Source organism: Dromaius novaehollandiae, chromosome W (genome assembly GCF_036370855.1).
Source record: "Dromaius novaehollandiae isolate bDroNov1 chromosome W, bDroNov1.hap1, whole genome shotgun sequence".
Classification (NCBI taxonomy): domain Eukaryota; kingdom Metazoa; phylum Chordata; class Aves; order Casuariiformes; family Dromaiidae; genus Dromaius; species Dromaius novaehollandiae.
Window position 1 is genome coordinate 56,168,191 of NC_088130.1, and position 25,680 is coordinate 56,193,870.

Here is a 25,680-nt window from a genome sequence, read left to right on the forward strand (position 1 = left end):
CAGCCACTTGGGATACCTGACAGGTCTAGTCAGCTTCCTGGGAGGCTTTAAACAGCTAAGGACAGGATAACTATGTAATTCCAGTCTTGCAGAAGTTCCTATGATTTCTTTGCTGCCAACTCCCACCCAAACTCCTTCCCCAGCTGTATTGCAGCACTTTCAGAAAAAAATGTGTGAGTCTTCATCTTGGACCATACATCTAAAGAAGATAAATATATCTATATATCTAAAGAAACTGATCTGTTTGAATGTTCCCCATGCAATCTGTTTCTTGACAAATTTCGACTGATTTACATTTTTCAAGAAATTGATTTACATTTTTCAAGAAAAGTCTTTGCTTTAAGTGGAGTTTGCTAGTTTGCCAAAAAATCCCAAAGATTCTTCTGCTGACAGATTTTGGAATTTGATTTTCTAAAGAAAAGATAAATACTTCCATTAGGAAGGAATAAAAGACATTTTCTAAGCAGTTTTAGTCTCATGTTCTTGGGGTAAAAAAAATACATATGTACCTGCTTAGAATAAAATACCCCTGCTTGGATTCCTGGAAGCAAAAGTTAACCTTATTAAAAACTTGACTCACTATGACCTCTTAGTGAGGGAAAAATAAAATGCAAGTACTTGACTGTCTGAGCATTCCAGCACTTATTCTGTCCTGAAAATTAATCTCACAGGAAGATGAAGAAGGAATTTTCTTTGGGCCTGCCCTCAGAGAGAGATAGAAGCAGGACTTTGTGCACATAATTTTCTATTTCATCCTTCACCAGATGACATATTTCATGGTGTGTATGTTGTCCAACAGACTCAGCTACAACCAATAAACAGCCTGAAAAGAATCTCAAGAACATGTGTAACCCCCCAAAAGGGGGTCCAGCCACACAGCAAGAGCAGGGAAGGCCGCGACATCAGCTGCTGCTACCGGATTCCTGTCTCTCAGAAAAACGTGCAAATTTCCAGAAAAGGATGCCCTCATGTGTACGATTTTTGGAGCTCTTAAGAATTTTGAGAGTAGCCTGCATGGTTTATTGCGTGATCATTCTATAAACTAATAGCTGCGTTCACGACAATATGTGTCATACACTTCTCACCTCTGCCAGCCCTTCCACTGGCTGTTGTTTGTCCACTTGGAGGATACCATTCTTCGCAGTGCGAGACACTCGTAATTCATGCCATTGACCCAAACTGACAGGCTCTTCACTCCTGTTTGAAGGGGAAGGAAACTCTCAAGTATTTTATACTGTCATCTTTCTGATACTTTCAAATATTGTCAAGATAAAGAGTCAAGTACTCTGGGATGACAGCAAACGACAAGTCCTCTACTTTCATTTATTAAAAACAATTTCAATAATCAACATGCATTTCATCTACCTCAGAGCTAATTTTTCTGCTAAATCATTTACAATATGCAAAGACAAATTTTAATCTCAGTTATAAACCCTCTTTTCACAAAGACGTAAGCTTGGAGATAGAGCTTCCTACTAAACGGTCAGTTTAGGTCCACATTCCCTGCCTCCTTTTTAAACAGAAGCGCTTTGTCTTGGCTTATCGGTTCTATTTATGCAGACTGTTAAGTGAAATCTTCAGAGACACACATACACACAGGCTGCTGTACATTAAGGGGAAGTAACTAAAATATGATCCTAATGATGTGATCCTGACTAGGAACAATAATCCCCAGTTGTGTAAAACATTCACCAGTCTCAAAGGAAGCATTTAAAAACTGTTCTTACAATCCTTATTAGCTCAGCACTAATATGAATAGCACCCTGTATCATGGGTAAAAATACATCCCTCATCAATGAAGTTCTATAGAACTTTGTATTTTATTTTAACCAATGCAGTAAAATGACATTTGAAAACACTTCATGTCCAAATAATATCTTGCAGCCTTTTCTCCAAAATTCACCACTCAAACTGGAAAAATCAGAAACAATGTTGTTTAGGACACCTTAAGACTTTCTAGCTTTGTGTTTTCAGGCTGTTTATATTTAAAGATGAACAAAGATACATTTCAAAATGAAATACTTAACTGAAAATAATGTGATTTGAAATAATGATTCAATAGCAATTTGAAATGCTGATTTAAAAATGTATTTAATTTTGAAAATGTGAAAATAACTTCTTTTCTGTCATAAATCAACATAATCATCAACATAAATTCAGACCTATTTTGCTCCTCCAAATTTCCTTGAAGTCCATTTTTATCTATTCAGCAGATACTGTCAATATTACTTTTTACTGCTACTAACATTTTTTTCAGAAACCCTCCATAAAAAGATATCACCAAGCAATGTCATTCACTTGTTGTCCTTTTTCTTGTTTAGTAGCATTTAGGGTTTAATTCCCTTGGGTAAATCAATAGATAATGGAATTTAATCACCTTGAATAAGTCAATAGTTATAACGAAACCAGACAGGTTTGGCTACCTAATAAGTGGCAATACATGCATTTTATCTCCTCTGCTGATTAGGTCATCATCATGTTAACCCTCCTGCTCTGCCACATTTAATTACAATTAGGGATGAGTAAACCTTGCAGAGTTATCACTTGAGATCTGCAAGTTATTTCTTGGATTCACAGCCCTTTTTAAACCATCATGAGTTTTTTAATGCTTTTTGCAGGCATTTGAACACTTCTGGTTCTTTGCTTGTCATGGAGTTGAGAATTATTTTTTCCCAGATAAACTGAACCTTAAGAAATACCCCAAATCATGAAATTCTTGATCCTGCAAACATTTGGCCATGTGAAATCCCAGGGGACAGCAAATTTTCCTCTAAGACACCCTGGTAAATAGCTTAGGTTCTGCATCTAGCCTTCTCTTCGGCATCCCTGCTCCTCTCCATGGACAGTGCTTCTCCACCTCAGTACGGGCTCACGGTGTCGTTGGGGTTGGTGGGGACCTCTGGAGACAACCTGCCCCAACCCCCTGCTCAAGCAGTGCCAGCCCAAGACTGCTGAAGCAAAACCCAAGTGTCACGAAGATCAGCTTTTCTACTCCTAGTGCTGACACACTAAAATGAGCTTGCTTCATCCCTAAAGATATTCTAATCATACTCTAACTATATTCTAATATTTAACAGCCTGTTATCTCAGCCTGGCCCTATGAACAGAGGCAGGCAGGACTTTGTTGCACACATTATCTAGAAAAAGGAGCAGAACTGGACATAGGGCTAACTGTTCACACTAAGTGGTGGATTGACTGCTGTGGTCCATGAGGTGGTGACTGAGGACAGCAGCTGAGCTGGGGGTAATTTCACTAGGATATCTGCAGTTTTGATGTACCTCAGCCATGGGAAGGATTTTGCAGACTGAGGGAAGGTCAACGTGTCATTCAAAGTTATATGGTTAATGCACGAGCTGACTATGTGCTTGTGCATGGATATAGTCATTAGCCAAATCATGCAGTACAGAAGGGTGGTAGTAAATGGTAATCAGCTGGAGAAAGAGTGACACAATGTAATGCCAGTAACCAATTGGTTATAAGGGGAATAGGGATTCATTCATTTTGGATTAGATTTATGGGCTCAAAAGGATTCCACTGTATGCCAGCATTATGTCTCCTACAATATTAGCTTGCTAGAAAAGACTGAATCAATGAAACCACTGTAAAAACTAATGTTGAGCAGACAATCGGAAGTTTGGCATTTCTTCATCAGGTGCCTGACCATGCAATCTACGTAATATTCATTGAACACAAATATCTGTAAAGTATCGTTTAGCAACATCTCTGTGTTTTGGGCAATTCTCATGACTTTTAACTAAGCCTGTCAGCTTCAGGATATCAGGATATTCAGCTATCATAACCAAACTCCATTTTCCTTACTATACATGACCCAAATGTTAGCTGGCCTCCTGTTCTCTTTTTTTGCTTGTAAGGAGAAAGGGATATTTTCCACTCTCAGGCATATGCTTGTGGCTTGTGCCACATTTTACAAGCCATATACATCTCAGTTAAACTTTTGTACCTGGTGTTTTGCAGCACTACAATATTTGGGGGGAAAATTGATCATCTACTTTAATGTCTTATGTTTGCCTGTAATAAGAGTTAGAGAGCTATAATCAGAAAGAGGTTGAAAGCTGTTATAAGCAGGGCCATTTTGGGTTGGAACAAAGGTCTCTGACATTAGCTATTTCTGCCTCTTTGGGCAAGAGAAGAGAACAGGGCAAGTATGGATACTTCCCTTGATATATCCTCCCACCTTCTGGCAACTTGTCATTTAGCAATTTCCTGAATCAGAGGCTGCATCCGTACAATTGTGTTTGATCTCCCTCAATGGATCTTTCTTCAAATTCATCCAATGTTTTTTTGAACCTATTTATAGTTCTGGCATCTGTAACACGCTGTGACAATTAGTTTCCACAATTTATTTGTGTGCTGCCTGAAAGAAAAGTCTGATTTTCTTTGTTTTATACTACTTGCTCTGCGGTTTCATTGGATTCCATCTAATTCTTTTATAATGAAAAAATACGCAATAATCATTCCTTACTTATCTCAATGTCACTCACAATTTAAAAATCTTTATCGTACTTCCACCAAGCTGTCTCTTTTCCAGGCTGACAGGACCTGCTGTATTTGTGGAAGCTCTTTCTTCCCCTTTCCTGGTTATCACCATTGCTCTTCTTCAGAATTTTACTAATTTCTTTTGAAATGGAGTGATCAGAACTGCAGGAAGTTTTCAAGACATGGGTGTACGTATCAGGAATTTTAACAGAGGCATTGTTCTTTATTCTATTCGTAATAGTTCTCTGCATTGTACTTGCCTTTTTCTACTTGTCTCTAAGCAATTAGCTGTTGCTCTCACAGAACTATGCCTGGTGACTCCAGGATCTCTATCTGGTAACAATAACTGTATTGCAACGATTGTGCATTGTTAGGATTGTGCATTATTTTGCATCTGCTGACTTGAAATTTCATTTCTCACTTTACAATATGAATGAGTTTGTTTGCTTGGGTCCTCATTCAGGGAAAAATCAGTATATTCCTCCTAACGTCAGCATAGCCAAAATTCCCAGTGTTCACAGGAAACACACGGTACGCAAAAGTTGCAGGCAATGTACATATTTTGCATAAGCTTTGTATAGATTATTTCTATATATTAGGTCAGCCTGGTCCAACTGGCAGCCTCTTGGATCAGATCCAAGGTACTGAATGCTTCTGTGTGGCCCTTTGCCTTTTCCTCAGAGCACAAGGAACAGCTGTTCTGGGATGGCACACTCGGTTTACACAGAGAGATAAGGCCTTTCTGAGGCATCTCCTCATTTCTATCCTAGACACTTATTTTAGGATGGGATGAATCATTCTCAGAAGGTTTGTCTTTATCTGGGAGCCAGACATCTAACTTTTAGGCTCATGAATTTAGATGAACTGGATCCTACCCTTAGATCCTCAAAATCCCAGCACTGTGAGAAGGAAAGAGGGGACCTGGAGGTATATGTTCTCCTCACGATGCCTCCAGCCCAGTGCTTACTGTCAAGACTACAGACCAGGAGGGAAGATGCTCAGGAAAGTGCCAATATTGTACCATCTTGAGACCGTAAAGTATGAATATATGCATAAAATATTCATGGCTCCCTTCCTTATTAACCCCTAACTAGCTGTGACACGATACCATGGTGGCAACGAGGGAATTTCTGCAATATCGTACAGAAATAAAGGTAACATCTGCAATAAGACGGTAGCATAAAATCATAACACTCATAACAATGCTTTGAGATGGAATTTAATGTAGGAAGAGTAGGAGAAAATCTTATGCACTTAAATACAACTAGTGTTTCTGTGTTTCCTTAGAAGTAGTAGCCACCAGAGAGTGATGGGCTCAAACACCCCATTACAGGTTATTATTCTTTCCAGCCCACTCCTCACCTGGATCTGACCTGTGGCACTGCTGGAAAGAAGGTATAAGAAACCCAGTTTACCTGATAACAGCCGTTCCTGAGCCACAGTCGAATCTGAACTCCACGTAACCAGCCACCATGTTAATGGAGAGGAAGTCCTTGCTCGCTGTGTCGTAGCTGTACAAAAGGACACCGCTCTCTACATCTGGACGAAATGTCATCTCAAACTCCATGAAGGAAAGGTAATTCTGTGGTTCCAAGGGCCAGGGTGTACTAGCAAATGACCTTAAGGATTCATTGAACTGAGGAATAGCCAAGGCGATTGCTGAAAATCCAGAATACACAAGCAGGTCACTTGAGGCCCAAAGGTAAGGAACTGACTAACCCACTAACCAATGTCAGTTCTGTTGTTATGTACTTAGAGCTAATATTAAGGAAAAAAAAAACCCTTGAAGCTTTATCATCCAAATTAAAAATATTTTTATCCTAACCAACAACATTGCTTCCCTTCTTAATTCCTTCTTTCTCCAAAGATACATTTGTATAATAAAATGCTTTACCCCTTTTCTGTATCATGGCCATGTTTCTCAAAGTAGTAGGCATGCATGCGATGGGTGGTTTCATGACAACCTATGTTCTGCAGCACAGAAAATAATGTGGTATGTATTTGACTATTTGTTTACATCTCCATGGTTTCAACAGAAAAATGATATCTGGTTTTACATTTCAGAATATACAACTAACACTGTTTTTAGGAGAAATGCATTTGGGTTTTTTTAGAGTTAATGTACAGCCGTGGACTATTTTATCTTCTGAAAGGTGAGGTTGAGAAGCCGATTAGGCAGGAGCTGGATAGAGCTCCGGAGTGAATGGTGGGGGAGGGTTTCATTACGTGATTCTAAATAGAAGAAATAGCAAGGACTGTCTTCTGCCAATGTAATATTGTGAGGCAACCTTGGATATTAATATGGAGAAAATGCACTGGACATGAGCTAACACACACAAAGAAATATAAGCAACCTAGCATCCTCTCACCTTCTTCACAATGATGACCTTTAAATCCAAGGGGGCAAAGGCAAATATATGAATCAGCTTTGCTTGCAGTACAGGTACCACTGTTGATACAGGAAGCTTCATCACAAATTCCACTGCTACATTCACCTAAACACAGGGCCAGAACGTATCAAAGAAGTTTGTCAAACAAGATTTAGCTGGCTCTTGATCATCACTAGTAACAAATACGATTTGCTCTCCTATCTAGCTTCTTTCCCAATTTGTCAAACTGTGCACCTTTGAGGCAAAGGAGCTTCACTGTCAGCACTGACTTTATACCAGTCTAGAAGGAGACTTTAAAAACAGCAGAAATTATCGCTAACCAACAAACCATGACAGTCATGGATTTCACACATTTCCCAGATAACTAATTTTCTGTCTCTGTTCCCACCTTTATTTTCTTGTGCTCATTTCAGAATCTCCAAAAGTCACCGGACTGTTTACAAGCATTGCAGTTTGTTTAATTTCAATTACCTTAAGTGCTTCCTTCTTCATGGTAAATTTGTGCAATGGTAAGCTGGAAAGGTGTTAATCATCAGCTAATCTTATTAACTAAAATGAGGTTAACTCTTCTGTCTGCACTAAAAGGGATCCATATCACCAGGATATGGGCTTTCTAAGCAGCATTTGTACTCTGCGGGCACATCACTTGAAAGTACAAGATGATGATTTTTTTTTGTTACAATTAAGCTGAAACTGCCATAGAGTAAATAGTTTACTTATTTGCCTCTTAGAGCTGTGATATAACTATAAAATTAGAATATTTAGTGGTGAAGTACTGGTTTTTATGAAGTACTGGTTAATTTTATTCTTCTTCTTTATTTTAAATAGCTTCTGCTTAGATAGATTCCCCCTTATTCACAATACTAAATTGAAATTACTCATTAAGAAAGCTCAAATAACACATTCGTGGTGTATGAGCCTAAGCATATCATTTGGAAGGGGAAAGTTTCTGACAAACTAAGAATCACATTTATTTTGGGGTACTCTGAAATATCACCTCTGAGATGAGACAGGTGTACTGAGGCAATTCTGACCTTCTAGTTGAATATTATCAGAAATAAACACTGCAGAACAGTTTTGCTATCTGAGGTGACCAAGAAAAGCTTGGCAAATCTATTGCAAGAAGAGGATATGTCGTGTGTTTTTGTTTTGCTGTGTTTAAATACAGCACTCCGACATGATCACTCTGTAAAGACAGTTTCCAGAGCAGGACTCCACAAAACTTCAGTGAGGTACTGGCGTTAGTACAGTGCAGCTTTATAGTTTGGTTTCCCATCATATATTCAGAAAGAAAAGTGCAGTGAAATCTCTCTTGTGTAGATGGCTGATGGGCTGCTTCATCCTGTTACAAAAATGAGAAGATCACTCGGTCGTCCAAGCTGGAAAATAACCTTTGCTTACTGAGTCGCAGAAGACAGATGCGGTAATAACTCTTAGGTCATCTGGAATAACTCCCTGTCAGAACAGACTTGTCTCATATTGTACATTTATAGATGTCCCGTCAGGCCCATTTTTTATTGTGGAGAGGGACGGCCTGAGTACGCTGTTCATAATGCAAGACTCCAGGGTTAATCCTTGGATCATAAGCGCAATATTAAGAGGCCTCTGCAACAGAGCAAATTCTCCTTTAACATGGAAGGAGACAATTAACCCTTTCAAAAGACTGCCCTGTATCCAGCTGTGGGAGCTCCTGTACTCACAGTGCTAATTTAGCCATGTTTTCCTCTTCTGAGCAGCTAATGCCCACAGTAAAATCAAGCAGGACAGCACTGGGGTTTTGTTACAGTGTTTTCCATGTAACTGTACCCCATTTCAGCAGAAAACTACAGTTTTAATGGGGTTTAAACAACACCTTTCATATATAAATCCTATTTTAAAATTTATTACAAAATAGAGAACATTTTAAAACAACAACTTGCACCTTTCCTCAAGGTCCTTTTCAGTCTTACTGCCTAGGATCACTGTGATTATAAACAGGTACCTAGTCTCTGAGATCTCTCACGCTCTCATCACTTACCATGATGCAACAGGAATGAGTAGCACCAGTGCCATTTTACAGACAGGGAAACTGAGCCAAGACATGTGGATAAACACCCACGTTGATATACTGAAATGCGAACAGCAAATTCGGACAACACTCATCTTTACTACATCTGCCTGATTAATAGTCAATGCTACCAGTCTTTTCAAACAGACCAAAGCTGAGCAAAATCTTTGAGAACCAGAAAAGGACAAGGAAGATAATAATGGGACAAGGTGCAGGCTCACTGGCTTTAGGGGCAGTTTGAACTGGAATGGTCTTGGTATTTAAGGACCACGCTGCTCTCACAGTGTCTCAGTGATAGGGAGTATTTCAGCACTCGGTCCAGCACAGGCGACTAAACTGAAAAGACAAATCACACGTCTGATGCCTACATCCACTGCCACTCTAGGGGCAGATGAGGACGAGGGAAGCTCCAGGGAGAATACGAGGTACTGACATGCTGGTTCTTCTAATGCAGCTGGCAGAGACAGCTTAATGCAGGAGGGATCCCTCTCTCTCCCCCGCTCAATTCTACCGTCCATGTACTGCAGTACTGCTGATTTATACACAGTGCCAACAGGAAAGAAAGAAAAGACTGGCTAGCAAAAAACATTCCTAAATTCCATCAAATTCACTTCCAATTTATTTATTTTAGGCTTAAATTATATCCCATATTGTTTGCAAATCTCTCATGGTGCAGCCTCATATGAATGCGTGCAGCCACGTAAGGACAGTAAGGCTCTAGCATTCAGCTTTGAGTCACACATGTGAAAACCCAGCATTTACTCTCATTTATGTTGATTGTTAATGCAGCAGCACGTGGAGCATTCATGGATGGGAAGGAAGCTAGCTGCATACCAACAGGCAATAGAGATTGGGGCTCAGAGAACTTCAGCAAGGCTTTCATCTATATATAAAAATTCCACAGATTCTCACTCTGTCGTGAAATTACTCTGTTTCCAAAGTCTTATTCTTTTCACCATCTGCTTCTTGGGCCACTCTGTTCCCTTCCTATATTGCAAAGAAGGTTGGTCATTTTATCGAGAGAATACAGAGCGATTGTTAGGCAGTTTCTCATTAATGACTTCCTTCTTGGGATTCCAAACGCAAAGCTATAAAAGAGAAGAAAGATGACTTTGTGGCTGAAGCATGGCACTGAGAGTTGGAAGATACGGGATCTGTTTCCTGCTTTTACCACTTGTTTTCTGATGCGGGGTTTACTCTTTGTCTTAAACTGTTTAACCTGGGAGGTCATTAAAGCAAGGATTTTGTTGCCATTTTTTTCAAGTGCCCATAACGTGGATGAAGCAGAGATGAATAAATATGTATAGATGACAGGACTAGTTCAATAACTTCCCTGCTTCTCCATCTTTACATCTGTGAAGGGGAGATAATGTTACAATGCCACTTCATAAAGCTGTTGAGAGAAAGTATTCCAGGGCGTTTTTTTAAAAATACCGTGATTCCAGAAATGAAAGCAAAAGCTGGTCAACAAGAACGCCTATTTGCCTCAGCTGTAACGGGGTTTCATGGGAAAGAGCCCTTTGTAACGGCAAAAGTACTGCCGTGGGTCTAAAAGACCCCTGCAGTCCTCCAGACAAATGCAATGATGCCCTTAGGCAAAACACATTTTGTTGTGTCCGCAGCAATTTAAATACAAACACAGCGTGCACACCATTGATTTCTGATGATATAAGTGTGTCAGTCACATGAAGAGCCATCCTGAGAGATGCTGGCAGAAATACTGGTGCAGGCATGATTATATCAGCAACGCTGAGTTTCTCTTTTTTTTTAAGATGGCGGTTTTTCAGTTTTACTGTTGCGTTGGATAGCTGTGTCCACACAGAAGGTTTTTTGGTATACGTGTATATATATATGTATATATATATATATTTTGACAATTGCACAGTGTCGAAACACTGGTTTAACACTGATTAAGGGCCCCATGCCATCACACTTACCTACATCGGCTCCACTTAGCGCTCTCCCTAATGGCCAGGGTCTCATATCAACGACCTTCCCATTGATGCTGAGGGTCTGAACACAGCCCTGGAAGCCGCGGTTTGTGCCCACTGCTCTGACCAGCCAATACACGCTGGGGGCACCGCCAACGTAGAAGGGAGTCCGGAACGTAATTTTACTATATTGGCCCTAAAGGGAAAACACAGCGTGACATGACATGGAACAGACATAATACATGATAACTAATTCAGCCACACTGTGTATAATCAATTATTTTCTCCAGGAAGAATTGTCTCGGGGGAGATGTACGCTGCTCATTGGTAATTCCTTTCCATTAGGCATTCCTCCTCTCGGTGTACCGTTTTAAATGTTACTTTTTGCGTTCACAGCCATTGCAACAGCTTGGACTATTTAATGCAAAATAAAAAGCTTAAAAATCACTATATTCTGAGGAGGGATTGAGGATATCTGTCTTTTCCCGTGATTTCTTCCTTTACATTTGCCAAAATGTTTTTTCTTCAAAATTCTAAGCCCTGGGGGACACAGACCAATGTGATACTGTCTTTTGGACAGAACCCGGCAAATACTTACTATAGAATAATAATAAAATGACAAAAAGCTATGGTAAAAACAAAGCCAAGACACAAACTGATACAACTACAACAACTTCAGTGGGATTCTGCCCACATTGCCAGCACTAAATTTACTCCCTCTGGTTTTTTTGGCCTTAACCTGCCTAAGGAAACCTACAAATGCAAAGTGTACTAGCACTGCTATAGCACGCAGTAAGGAACAAAAAACTGAATAAACCTTTTCAATCACTGGATTAAACCCCATGCTATTGTCAGCAAGTGAGTCTATTTCTTTTCATAAATTGATCAAAATATTTGTCTTCTGCCTCCTAGTCAAATGCTGTTCCAAAACTTTACTGCTCTTTAGTAAGGAACCTTCCAAATTCCCACATATGTTTATTCATAGCCAGTCTATACTAATGTGTCCATGTGACTGTGTTGGCCTTTAGCCTAAACAGCTTCTGAAGTTTCCACTCCTTCCCTGCCTTACGTCTCCATGGTATCTACAAAGATAAATCATATCCCCAAAGCCTGTATTTGCCAGGCTAAATGAGCCAAGGTTACTGATCATCGCACAGCGCACTGTAGAAACACCTCAAATGGATCTACTTGAGCAGGGTAAATTAATCCAGGTGAAGTCTGCGGGTCTAGATAGTTCAGATGTCTACAGAGTTACACAGTGGGCATACCCAATGCTGCAGCAGGCAGCTGCTCCAGCCTGCCCCAACTGCTTGCCACCACCCCTCATCTTTGATGCTCCTGCCCCCATATCTGTCAAGCTCTGCTTCTCTAACCTCTTCAAGCCAAAATGAACCAGATGAGAAAAGATGACTGTTCTGCTGACACTAATGCCCATCATCTGGACTAGGGTAGGCTGAGGAAGACTCACAGGGACAGCAATACTAAGGGAGCAGAAGCCCTGGCGGAGAGAAACAGCTAGAGCAATAATATCTTATTCCAGTTCAGCTGCAGCTAGAAAAATACAGGTGTCCACTGCTGAATTCTTGTAATAATCTCTGCAGACAATAATCATCCTGCTGGCCCTTCTTTGCACCTTCTCTTGCTTGACTTCATCTGTCTTGGATGTGGGTGATCACAGCTGTACATAGGCAGATGCAGTCCCACCAAAGCCTTTTACAATGCCATTAGTCTCTACTGGAAATCTCTCTCCTGATTCACCCTAGAATCGCATTTGCCCTTTGCATGGCCTCATAGCATTAGTAACACACAGAAGCATCTGACAGACACTAAAATCCTTCTCCTCTGTCATTCCCAATTGATGAGTTTTCCATGTGCAGCAGAAGTTAGACCCCAGCACATAGTATTTATGCTGTCAGGCTTCATCCCATTCCTATTACTCAAGTCCTCAAGATTTTTTTCCTTTCAGAGCCTGCACACGAAAGTGTAAAGTGATAAGATGTCTGAAGCCACCTTCTTCAGGGCCAGGGCATGTTAATAGTGCTTATCAAGGAGAAGAGAGAAGATATCTGAACCAATCTGCAAATGTCTCTTTTTTCAGTTTTTTTTTCAGGGTTTTTTTTTTCAATTTCACTTCTGTTTTCTGGCCTGGTAACAGAAAAGCAAGTCAAGACATCTTCCTCTATTATATTTTATCCCAGCTGCCTCATATGAAATTGTTGGTGTTAATGTAACTCAGGGCAGAATCTGTCCCTCTGTCTCTAACTGCATGGCAATGTATAATGTAATGTTAACTTTGTTCTCTTTTTATTTGTTTTGTTTTTCAGCTTGTTCCTTAGCAAGGATGATTCTGCAGTGCATTTTTGTTCTTGAAGTTTTCGATCAACCTGACTTCCTTCTAAATATCTTTCATCGAAATATTACTGTGCTTAAATCTATGTCCATTGTATACACATCACTACACTTTTTGTATATATATATTTGTTGTGCAGCTATATATACATATTTTATATACACACATATATATACACACACACGTTTGCCATTTTTTCTGGATGGGGAAGCACAGAAGAGCAAGATTGAATTCTCTGAGCCTTGAAAAAGAAAGCAATCAGGGACAGCAGCTGTAAAGCCTGGCAAACTTCTAATAGCAGCCTGTATCTGAGATTGGGGAAGTATAGCAGAAGGGTGGCTGAGTAAGTAAAGAGCGCACCAGGAGATCATGATGGCATTCACTGCTGGGATATTCAGCTGTGTGATTTCTAGACGACATATCTGCAAGTGTAGTCTGTCCATTGAACCTGGTTCACTAAGTTCCCCAGGACCAGTGAATAAAAATCTACTTTTTAAATCTGATCGGACTTCTGCTGGCAAGAAGAAATGTCATCATAACCTTGAGAGAGCCGAAGGTAGAGCTCCTGGTGCAGGATTACTCACCTGAGATTTCCCTGTGACTGGAGTGTCATCGTCCATCTTGAGCCAGCCATTCAGCCCATCTCTGAACAAAGTGGCTCTGTGCCAGTTCCCCAGTTTGATCTTGTTTTCACTCGTTATGACTGCAACTCCAGTGCCACAGTTGAACCTGGGAGCATGCAGAGAGTGCAGGGTGACAATCTTTCATTAACTTAAATAACCAACAGTCATTTTTAGCCTCTGAATATTCCCTTCCCCTCTGGGAACCTCTGTTTCACATTCCATATTAAAAGGCCACAGGAAAATTAGACAACAGGTCTAAATCTGATCTAAGTTTCAAACTTTCTTTAATATCTTTCTTTCTCTCATGGAGAAGATTTTGCAACCTCTGGCACTACCAAGTGCATGCAAAGCTTGCCAACAGCAGAAAGTGTTTCAAGATGCAGGGTATTACAATCTGAGTTCCTGCTATCACAGTAATTTCTCTGGGGAATTTTTCTAGGTCCCTGGTGAAAAGCAGTGCTGGATTAATAACTCTGGGATTCTATATGAAACTCAAATCTTTCCATACAAGGATACCTCCACAAGAGACTGGGTGGAGTTGAACATGCACAAAACACACTATTTTATCTGATTGCCCTTCAATACATGAGGTGAATAGAAACAGGACTAAGGCACAACATCCACTTTGTCTTTCCCCACTTTCAGAGGAATCAATCACCCTCCCAAAAAAGGAGACGCGTGAGATATTCTATCATATGCTTATATAAGGCAGTGCAAGAAACTTCCTCCATCTCCATTAAAAAGACCTGCCACTCCTATCTAAATGACAGGTATGGGATGAAGTTCCAGGCCCCTTGCTTGCACTAAATCTCTTCATTTTACTACATTCTCTTCAGGTCCTTTTGCTGTGAAGCAAAGAAACTCTACATAGCAAAAGGTGAGCAAGTGCAGCGGCTCACTCGTGAGCAAGTGTGGTGCTCACATAACAAGGAGCCCCATAATAATGCCCTTAAGAAAACTCATTTTGCCTAAGAAAAAATCATTTTGCCTTTGCAGCACGGTCTGAGTAAAGTGAGTTCAACAATGCATATGTCTACGCACTGAACAAGGATGAGAGAACAAAATATTGAAGAAATGCTCAGTGAAGTCATACTATCCATTTTGTGCACTGCCTGGGGCAGAAGTCAAAGGTACGAGAGATATTCATCACGTAAAGCAGTCCCAGGAGGCAACGATGACCCCTTTTCTTTACACCAGATTGAGGGCGGAGGTGAGCCTAGTAGAAATCAATGCTTTACCTGAACTGAAGGTTACGTCGGATGATTGCTAGTGACATAAAATCACCACGACCGTGTTCATTTTCTCCACAGTATAGCAGCAAACCATCTTCTGATTCAGCCTGCAATCACCAAATCAACAAGAAAAATCAAAGTCTAAGCCTCAAAATGATAGACAAATGCGAGTAGCAGAGGGGGACTTTTCTCCAGAAAACGTACAACATCTATCAGAGGGAGTTTTAAGTTGCAAAACCAGAAATAGGTCACTCAATTTCAAATCCCACACTTGAAGAACCTAAAAAACCACGGCCTTAATGCTTAAATGGTTTAGGACCATCTCTTCTATTTACAGCATGACCTATCAATAGTATCAGACATATAGATAAGCTCGAATCATTAAAACCCGTCAGATATGTCCCGTATGAGGCCTCTGAGCATGAAGTCTAGCAAGGATGTCCTAGCAAGCCTAGTAAGTGTGGACACATCAGGCGTACTGCCCATGAATACACACACGCTGTTTCACACGTTCAGTGAGTCTGACACTGTTCAAACCAAAGAACCTGTGCAGGCACGATTTTCCCATACGCGCGTAGCAGCTGACACAAGGGCTCTTCCCAGCCATCCTGCAATTCAGGCTGACAAATTGCCAGAAAAGTGGTAGATCACCATGTGAGGCAACATGTCACTACTGCTCTGGTGACAGTCTCATACCTCGAGCGTGAGGCTGGCAGCTCTGCCGTACGTGGGAGCAGGGCTGCATCCGACAGCTCCCCTACGACACGTACCCGGCCACCTTCCCTACAGAGCACTGCCGGCTCTGTCCGTAACGCATAGACAGCACCAACACAAGGCGATGTGAGATTTATGCTGCCACATCAGACCTGCAGTTTAACTAGTTCAGTATCTTGCAGTTACTAGTGGCCGGTGTCCCATATTTCAGAGGGAAAAATAATGCCTACTTACATCCCGCAGAGTAAGAAAGGACCTCTAACAGTCTTTTGCTCAGGAAAACAAGATCACCATTTCTTATGTGTAAACATAGTGTGTGGCACTTCCAAATTACAAATTTTAATTACAAAAAATACAGGTGTATTTGAGCCTGTAGTTCCTTCGTATGACTATAGTCCTGCCAAGGCACATTGCTGCTAGTCTGCAGTGCCCAGTATTGCTAATGCCAGGGATTCGCTCATGCACTGACTATCAATAATAGATACAAACATTTTAGCTCAGATTACCAAATTCATTAACATTCATTGGATGTGAAGCCAGATCTTTAGAGATGAAGGTTGTGTATATGCTCACCACAGTTACATTAGAAGCTATAATGAAGCTAAGTTATAGTTCCAGTGTCCACAGCATCAGAAGAAGCAAATAAAATTTAAAGCTTCTATGTGAATTTGGGATTGCTTAAACTTACCCTGAATTCAAGGGTAATTTGAAATGTCTGATAGGAGTTTTTCAGTGGTTCAAAGGTGATATATGAGTAGCCAGAGAACTGAGGATACTGGATAATAATATCTGAAAAGCAAAGACAGAAGCATGCTGTTTAGAAGTTTTCTCCCATATATAAAAATCAATACACACATTTAGCACTAGATAACATCAGGTGAAAATGCAAGGCAGAGTTCCTCCAGAGACAACTATTAGTCAGCAGCAGTCAGCAATCAGTTAACCCATTGCTTTGTCCTCCCACCACCTTTCACAACTAATTCCTTTATTTCCAAGGTTCTGGGGAACTTGGAAAGAAACAGGATACTGAGGGCCAAACACTGTTCAACAGTTTAATCACTGGCTTCAGTGGAACTTACTCCAGATTCTCGTCTCTGTTACAGAAGACAGAATGTGGCTATTTTTTTATTTATCTTCTTCTAGGCACTCATTTAAAAGAAAGACACCAAAGTAATTTTCTGTTTTGACAGATGATAAAAACATACGCGGGAAAAGCACACTGGGCCAGACTCCACGCCGCGTTAGTCACTGCTGCTCCGTAGCTGCTGCGTCTAGCATCCCAAGCATCCTGAGCTGGCTCAGGATAGCCCACCAGCCCCTAACACTTCCCCCTGGTAACCTCAGAGTATAAGGCAAAGGGGGTGATGGGGAGAAGAAGGTCCCTGCTGACACTTCTCCATCCTAGGAACCTCTGGCTGCAACAGTGGCCGTTTGTGTTGCTGTCGTCAGCAGACACATCAACCCTCACCCTTCACTGTCATACGTCAGAGCACCAGCTCCAGCACTGGAAAAAACAAAAAGATATCTTACTGCTACCCTTGCAGCTCCTTTTCCTGAGAAGCATGCAGGAAAGACCCAGTTTCAGTCTGGAATTCTTATTTTTGCAAGGGATATGAGCACAATGAGAGGATATAAGTATAATGAGAAAGGAAGGATGAGGTGCCCTACTTCCTTCTGCTATATGAGTTTTGAGTGGATTTTACTTTATTTGGATCTAGATGCAGTTATCTCAGCTTTTTTGTTAGCAAGCAAACAAATAAAATGCATATTAGACTCAGGCGAAGAGAACCAGTAATATAAACCTGAATGCAGCTACAGCAAAGAGAAACTAACTCAGGTACTGATCACAAATAGAGCTGACTGGACCACAGAGCTATGCAGTTGCTGATTATAAAGAAAAGTCTATTTTCATTCAGATTAGTATACTATTTAACAACATTGGCTGCTGTGGAGAAGTTCAGTACAAGGAAATATTGGTACACAATGCTACTGCTTACCAATGCATCAAACACTCCCTTGTGAAAAATAGTGGTTTTGGACTCACATTAGCAAACCGGTTCTACAAGCTGTATATGGTTAAAATAAATCCTTGACTTTTCATACTTGATCAAGGCCAAAAATTGTATCTACAGCTGTTCCATGTGGCTGAGTCACAACAGATTGTTTTCAGAATGAATTCTCTTTACTCCAGCATCAAAAGGAGAAGATCTAATACCCCCAGTGTGTGCAGCTCTGATGCACAATCCTGTGCATCAAGAATTTTTGAAATGAGTCTGCATAAGAAATGGGCATCTCTGATGCTCTGCAGTGCAGAAGAGCCTTGGCATTTCAGATCCATGTGAAGAGGAAAAGATTAGCTTTTTCTTAACTGGTGGGACAGCATTACAACAAGTAAGAGGACAGATCCTTATCACCGCTTGCATTCATCACTGATGATAGTCTGGGGGCTCATGCCACTGTCCTGATAGAAAGGGTCTTATCTGTATGTCATTTTCTTCATTTATTTCTTTGTTGGTGATCATCACTTTAATTGCAATAACATTCGTTGCGACTTTAAGCATCTGTTACCATCAGTTTGACACTTAATGGAAAAGTGATATCTGGGAAGTTGTGGCAGAGGAGAAAACACTGCCTCTTTGAGTGCTACTGACAGATCAATTCAGCCATTTCATGTAGTTGCCCCCTTTTGGGCTGAACAGATCTAGCAGTGACTACCTTCCACAAAGGTAGGCAGGTGCCTTTTTCTTCCGTCCCCCTTGGTTTACCAGCGGTCCTTCCTCCCTGCTGCACAGTCTTACCTCTTTCTTTGCACAAGCTCTGGCATTCATCTAACCCTTTGGTCACCAAATCAGCAGAAAAATAACTCAGAAAAGAAAAGTGAATTGCTTCTGGCCAGAAAAGTGAGCTGAACTGGCTCACCAGGAGATGAGCTCGATATCAGAACTGGCAAAAGGGAGAGGTTAGGACCAGGGATGGCAGAGGACAGGAAGGGAAGCAGGGAAGGAGAAGCAAGACTGCCTCCTTCAGTGTTTCTAGCAACATTCTCAGCTCCTATCACCCTCCCATTCCTAGATGGAGGAAGGAGGATTAACCTCCCCTACGCACACTACACTGGGTCTGCATTCATCTGTCCCTGCTTTATTAAAGAATCACTTCTGAAAACACGGCTGAAAAAAGGAAAGAGAAGCAAAGTGACTTATGTCTGAATTGGAAAATAGAAGCTGCTGTTATCCCTAGGGATCCATTAAGCCCAACCTGTTATTCAAAATATGCATTTTTGTTGGTTTACCACGAAGCTGCTTCTTGTAGAAGCCAATAGCAGAACAGAAATCCGCCTCCAACCAGTCTGCAACAGCTTAGATCTGCTGTCAGACACTCCAGAACGATGCTGGCACTGCGCAAAGACCACAGATGGTCAGTCTGCTTACTTTTGGAGACACCCTTCATCCAGAAGTCAGAAAAGAAAAAAATCCCACAGACTCATGGAAAAGGAGCTTAGCACAGCGTAACCTACCTTCTGCGCAAGTGTCTCCTCCTTTTCCCAAGTTACAGTGACAACGTGAGCCACCCCGGTCATAGTCGTTGACACAAAAGCTATCTGTAGAACAGATGGTCTCATCACAGGACAGATCAAAGAGGCGCCCTGCCGAAGACATGCTGTTCCTTCTCGTTGTCCTAGCCGTAGCAGTCCTCGGTGTGGTAGAAGGGACAGGTTGTGTAGTTGTAAGAGCTGATGTCGTAGGTTCTGAGGTGGTTGCAAGGAGCCTCAAAAGGAGCCTTGAACTAGACTCTGGTGTGACCTTAGTTTCAACGAGAAACTTTCTGTTGCCTCCTTTAATAGCAGGAAGTGGTCTGAGCTAATGTGAAATAAAGAAACATAAATCTAATATAACTTAAAATGCTACATGGAAATGAAGAAAAATGCCTTCTAAGATACAGATCTGAAGTAACAAATTCATCCTCACTGAAAAAAATTAAACATTCACACTATTTTATCTGTGCATATAAGTTCAGATATTAAATTTCACAAGATCTGACACTTTAAAATATTAACACTATAAAGAAAACAGAAATGCCAAAGTGGAACCTTGAAATTTACCTCTTCTATGTAAATGTCGTAGTCTGAATCATCAATATCAAATCCTTCATCATCACCAATTACTGTGTCTGTGATATATCGATGCCCGTAGCTTCCACTTCCTAATTCTTCAGAGCCTGTAAAGACACAACTGGCATATTCAGTTCATAGATTTTTTTTTCTCTTTACACACAGCTCAAATCTTACCTCCTCCTAACTCAGGACACTAAAATCAGAAATGGTGTCAGTATTTATTTTGTACAGTAGATGCATCAGGTTGAAGATGGGAAACAGGCTGTATAAATTACACCTAAACAATTTAAAACAAACTAAGTGAAGATCTTCATTTAGTCATTTATTGTGGTTCCTTAACAAATTCAGGAAAAGCTCAGTTTTGCAACCTGACTTTTACCTGTCATTCTTTCAGGAAAATGTTTCTGAACTTTTTCCAGTGTTCGCCACTTTTTAATAGCTATATCGTTTTTAGTCCAAACTTTTCCCTTGTATAAGCACACAGTCCCCTGTTTGCCCTAGTGGCGACTGAATGTTTTGCCTGAATTAATAAGAGCATGAGTGTACGTGGAACGGCAAAAGAAGTGCATCTGGGTAGGGATTCTCTGGCACACCCTGCTTAGGGCTTTACCTGCTTCCACTGACTCCAACACTTTGAAAATGAAATCCTAAGTGCATTTTTAGGCTTTTTTTTTAAAATGCAATTTAGCAGCTGGAAGAAAGGAATAAGCACAAATGCGACGTGCTAAGCCACCGACCCGTGGAGCACTGGAAAGCGCTGCAACGCACTCCGGGCTGAGAACCGCCGTGAAACACTAAGTTGATTAGTGCAGAAAATGCCTGTGTTTTTCTGTACTTTACACAGTAAATGTCTGCTTCAACTATGGGTTATGCTTTTTAGCTAATAAAATTTAACAGAAATGATCATTTATGAGGAAAGAGAATCAGGGTAACTGCATCACAACTGCTTCCTGTCATTGCTTAGGGTTCAGAATATAACGGATTTGGTAACCAGTGAAACAAAACACTTGATAGATTCGACTTTTCATAAAATATTCTGTGGTCATTTAAAAATAGCATAGCTAACTCTCGCTTTACAAAGTCTCTGTACAGGCTGACCGTGTGTGCTTGCTTATTTTAGCAGCCACAAGTTAGCCATATTTCCTTGGCAGTTAGCAAATCTTTCATGTTACACCAAGGAGAGAGGCAAAGTCCAGGCAGGTGAAGGATGCCTGTTGAGGGAGAGCACTGCAGAAGGGAGACCTGTCAACCCAGAAAATGCCACCTCCCCCCTCGATGGTCGTGAGACCTTCACTACCACCACTGAGCAAACTGATGGATCCAGTGAAAGACAACGGGGCTTGGCAGACTTTCAGGCAGAGCAGCGTGGGCACAGTGTTATCGTGCTGTTTGAACCAGTCTAATTCAGGTCAGCAATCTCCCACCTCAGTGGAGAAAAAGGGAGAAGTATGCTACTGGCCTGAAGTCAGACAGAAAAGCACTGGTCTAAATCTTTTCATACTCTCGCTCTTCCACTACCATGACTGCAACCCAGAAATCCTGAGAGACAATTATAAAATCAAACATACGTGCACCAGATACGAACGTGTGCCCTGGCTGGCTAACTGGCTGCCCACAATACACTCCGTGGGAGTTAGTTACATATCAATAGATTTTACATGCTACATCAGCACACAGAAAAATCAGAGGCCAATTCGTAGCTATAATGAGGCATACACATTTCCAAACAAAACAGCATGTTAGTCAAAGTGAGATGATGTATAAGCCTTTCCATTGTAATTCATATACCTAACCATCTGTAAATAATACATTTGAACTGTGTATAAAACAGAAGTAATCAGTACAAAACATAGAGTTTGACTAACTGAGCTAAGCATAGCACCTACAGTTTTATGATTGGTAAAGAGACGAGGCCAACAGGACAGAATAAATCCAGATTATTTTTGGTAGAGGATGCCCAGAAAACAATTTCCTTGTGCAAATTCTTGTATACATGGCATCATGTACATTGCTAAAGTGACAAGAATGATTCAGAATTTACACTGCTGTTAAGCAACTGTGAATGCATAGCCAAAGGATTACTATTGGAGAGGTAGACAGAGGTATAAACTGGTCCCAATCCTGTTTTCATTGTGGAAAAAACAGTTATTATCAAAGTGCAGGCAAAACCTGCTACTCCTGCTAGTCACTTGAATAGTCACTAAGATTAATCACCACCACAAGGTAATTTTACTCCAGGTAGGAAGGCTGGTTGCTTTTGTTCTATCCATCACTGCACCAGGATCTTTCTTTCTTTGGCAAAAGTAGTTTTATAAGATGTGTTTCTACAAAAGAATTTCTGTGCAAAAACCCAGATACATTATAAATGTGAATTGCAGCTCGGAAAGTATTTGAATGAAACAGAGCCTGGCACTAACTCAGCTTCCAGCAGGTGCGGCAAGTTTCAGCTCACTGGAATACCCTTACTTTTAATCAGGCCTGTATTATTACTACTTGCCCTTATAATTCGAGCGCTTATATTGTATGCCTGTAACTATTTCAAATCAAACTCAATTCTTTTAATGGATAAATCTATAATTTACCTAAGAGTAATAGAGGCCATAAAACTAAGGGTTAGGAAAAAGAAAGGAAAAACCATGGATCATTAAATCTCACATTACTAATCAATCATGTGTCAAGGAAAACAATCCAATTTCTATTCAGACAAGCTGTGATACATAAATTCTGTTTTCTAACTTAGAGGTCACAAGCCACAAATAAACATCTGTTACAGTGAAAATTCTACCACATTTTTTCTTTTCTCAAGCAAACTTTCTATTGGCTTAATGGGTTTTTAGTTGGTAAGGACGGCAGGAATGAAAACAACGCAGGGAATGAAGTATCTTTATTTTCCACCATCATCAGAAACTGATAAATCTCAATTTTGCTCTTGGATATGCACACTTGCTTTCATATATACATGTGATTTTAATGCCATGCCAGTTTTACACAACTGTAATTCTCCTGATTTGAGTGGCGTTATCACTAAACTACATCAATACACACCAGCACACAATCAGATCTGACAACTTAGAAATTGGCAGTTCCCAAAGTAAAAGGTGTCCCTCTTTCATCTTGCAGACCAAAATGTTCCATGCTTTTCCAACAGAAGACCTTGGGAAACAAAATGTACCCACTATTTTAAACCAGACAATGATTCTTTTTACGTTATTGAACTGGTACAACATTTGCAGCCTGGAGAGAGCAAAGAAGGTACGTCTTATTGTGGTTGGCAGAAAGGACTGCTTTGAGGCCCTTCTTCAAAGACCTTCAGGATGTAAGTTTGGCATCACCAGGAAAAGTGCAACTTCAGAAGGTGTCCTAATATCCACAGGTCTCTGATACGGTCTAAGATTCCCCCCTTCAATCTACCTGACTCCAGCTGACAGTTTCAGCCAGCACATGCTATATTACTCTACATCAGTTTAGGTAATTTGGGAGCACAGCAACGAAGACATGTAGATGTACCCTCATCTATACAGATGAGCGCACACACACACACAGGATTATCCAACATCCCACTGGGTTTTCAGTCACCTCGTTCTTTGCCCCACATTTGTTGCTAGTTTATTGGATATGACATGATTCCCACCTGTGACGTGATGCAACCAAACTATAAGATAAAGTAGAGAAGCTAAGAGGACTATCCACAGAGAAACTCACACGCCAGCCCATATCTTAAGAGTACTGCGTAGTTTTGGTGGAGAGTTCACCTCAGACCAGGTGGCAAATCAGAGATAATTAAGCGAAGTGGGACTTTGCAAATACCAAAACAATGACTACAGAGATTACAGGCATGCTATATTTCATTAAATCAGCGTTTCAGTGTGCAAGGAGATGAAGCCTATTTAAGACCCTCTCCCAGGCCTTATAATCCCATTCTATAATTAACTGAAAAACCTGTGTGTGGGGGTCACAAACATAGGACAAGTTCTTCCCAAATAGTCAAGGATTAAGTTATGTCAAAAAGACATTCTCAAAACTAACGGAAAGCTGCACAAACTTCTGTTTTGCCACTTTGGTATCATGGGTATTGATCAGAACTCACAGAAATACGTGGGAAGTAGAGCACAGAGCACTGCAACGTGGATGGATTAAACAGAAGTGTTAACAGGCTGATCACCTTCATGCAGAAGACCACATAGGTCTAAATTCGAAATACACCAGGGACATTTCTATCTGATTCGGTTCCTGCCAGTAACTCACAGTGTGGCATTACATATTGCTTGGCCTATCTCTTGCTTTTTGTCCCTGTCTATATAATGGGCCCAGTAAATACAAACCCTGTCTTTGTAAAGCACGTGGAGATCTCTGGGAAGCAGTTCTGTAGAAAGCATTCTCCATTTACTATCTTCAAGATGCATCATCATCATTTACATCAAGGTCTGAGCCTGAGGGACTGCTGTTTTCCTCTGCCTGAGACTCAGCTGACACAGTCAAGCGCTGTGCAGAATACTTAAGCACCTGTGCCAATTTCTTTTTCAATATGAGCCAGAGCATAGAGATGCCTCCATTTGTGAGACGTCAGGTTTTGATGGCTAGGCCCTGAGGAAGTGATGTAAACAGATTCAGCAGCCACTTTGGCCATGTTTGCTATGGAGACGAGCAGGAGGGTATTTTTAACAGAGTACACTTCCTCTGTTGGTCGGGCAAAGCCCAAGACTGTCGACCTTCAGGGCATAGTGCAAACCCCATCTGTTTCCCCAGGAGATACAGGGTATTTAAGTGATGCAGGTGAGGACACTTTCTTTGTTTGATTCTGCAAGATAATTTATTACTTTTATTGTTACTAAACTTGATATGTGAAATCTTACGTTTTTAAGTAGATTGTCCACGACACCTTGAAAGATTTGATATAGCAAAAAAATCTTACAAACATATAAGTAAAATACCTATAACCAGCATGTGTAATTAAGAAGGGTACAAAAATTGATTTAAGCGAAGTATTGCATCATTTCCTTCTGTAACAAAATGAAACCGAGTCATAAATAAATGAGAATCCTTGGGGGACTTTGCCTTCTCCTTCCTCCCTCAAAATGGATCAATGTAACATAAACCAAGCATGCATTTTTTTATTATGTAAGGGGGTAACTTTGCTGGTAATCAAGGCCACATGTTCTACTTGCAAGGATCCTGGGAGGTCTGTCACATTAGGTGATACAGTTAGCAGCCCTGCAGGGGAACATTTTAGCAAACAAAGCCAACAGTTTCCTATGATGACCTGAGGCAATGCAGTCCAGAGTACTGCAAATCAAGCCACACGTGAAACCAAGTAAGAGAATTATACCTTAGAATGATACAAGCCCCAGGTCCCAGGTTTACAGAGGGCAGTGCAGGACAAATCCCCAAGTAACGCGGACTCAGTGTCTGCTGGACTCATCACAGACTCAGCTTGCCCATAAGAGCTACGAGAGACTTCACATTTCAGCAGGGACACTGAAGGTCCAGTGTAGCTGAAGACATGTTGGGAATTGGATTCACAGTTAAAAGAAGCATCAGAAAGTCAATAATTATTTCAAAATCAGTATAAAAAAATCCAAGATATAGAAGCATAAAGGTTACAAATTTTTGAATCCGAACATATCAAGGACCTTAGCACCAGCACTATGTGGACTAAGTGTAATGTGAAGAAGGCAGACACTGCAGGGACTTATGCCAGCTCCCCAAGGTATTTCAGGTATTTCTGAGGAATACATGGGCAGTCAGAAAATAGCACCAAATATTCGTGGCAAGCTTCACTATTTA

General features: G+C 40.8%; 1 protein-coding gene across 1 annotated transcript in view; it reads right to left on the bottom strand.

Annotated features, from left to right (window-relative positions):
- LOC112983595 (pikachurin) overlaps positions 1-25,680 on the bottom strand; it is an 81,699-nt gene that overhangs the window by 14,505 nt on the left and 41,514 nt on the right. The window contains exons 8-16 of the mRNA XM_064499729.1: positions 19,885-20,000; positions 19,300-19,642; positions 16,474-16,574; positions 15,078-15,178; positions 13,801-13,945; positions 10,873-11,062; positions 6,868-6,993; positions 5,914-6,157; positions 1,086-1,197 (exon numbers count right to left, since the gene is read on the bottom strand). Coding sequence (XP_064355799.1) covers positions 1,086-1,197; positions 5,914-6,157; positions 6,868-6,993; positions 10,873-11,062; positions 13,801-13,945; positions 15,078-15,178; positions 16,474-16,574; positions 19,300-19,642; positions 19,885-20,000 — 1,478 coding nt within the window. The remainder of the gene's footprint in view (positions 1-1,085; positions 1,198-5,913; positions 6,158-6,867; positions 6,994-10,872; positions 11,063-13,800; positions 13,946-15,077; positions 15,179-16,473; positions 16,575-19,299; positions 19,643-19,884; positions 20,001-25,680) is intronic.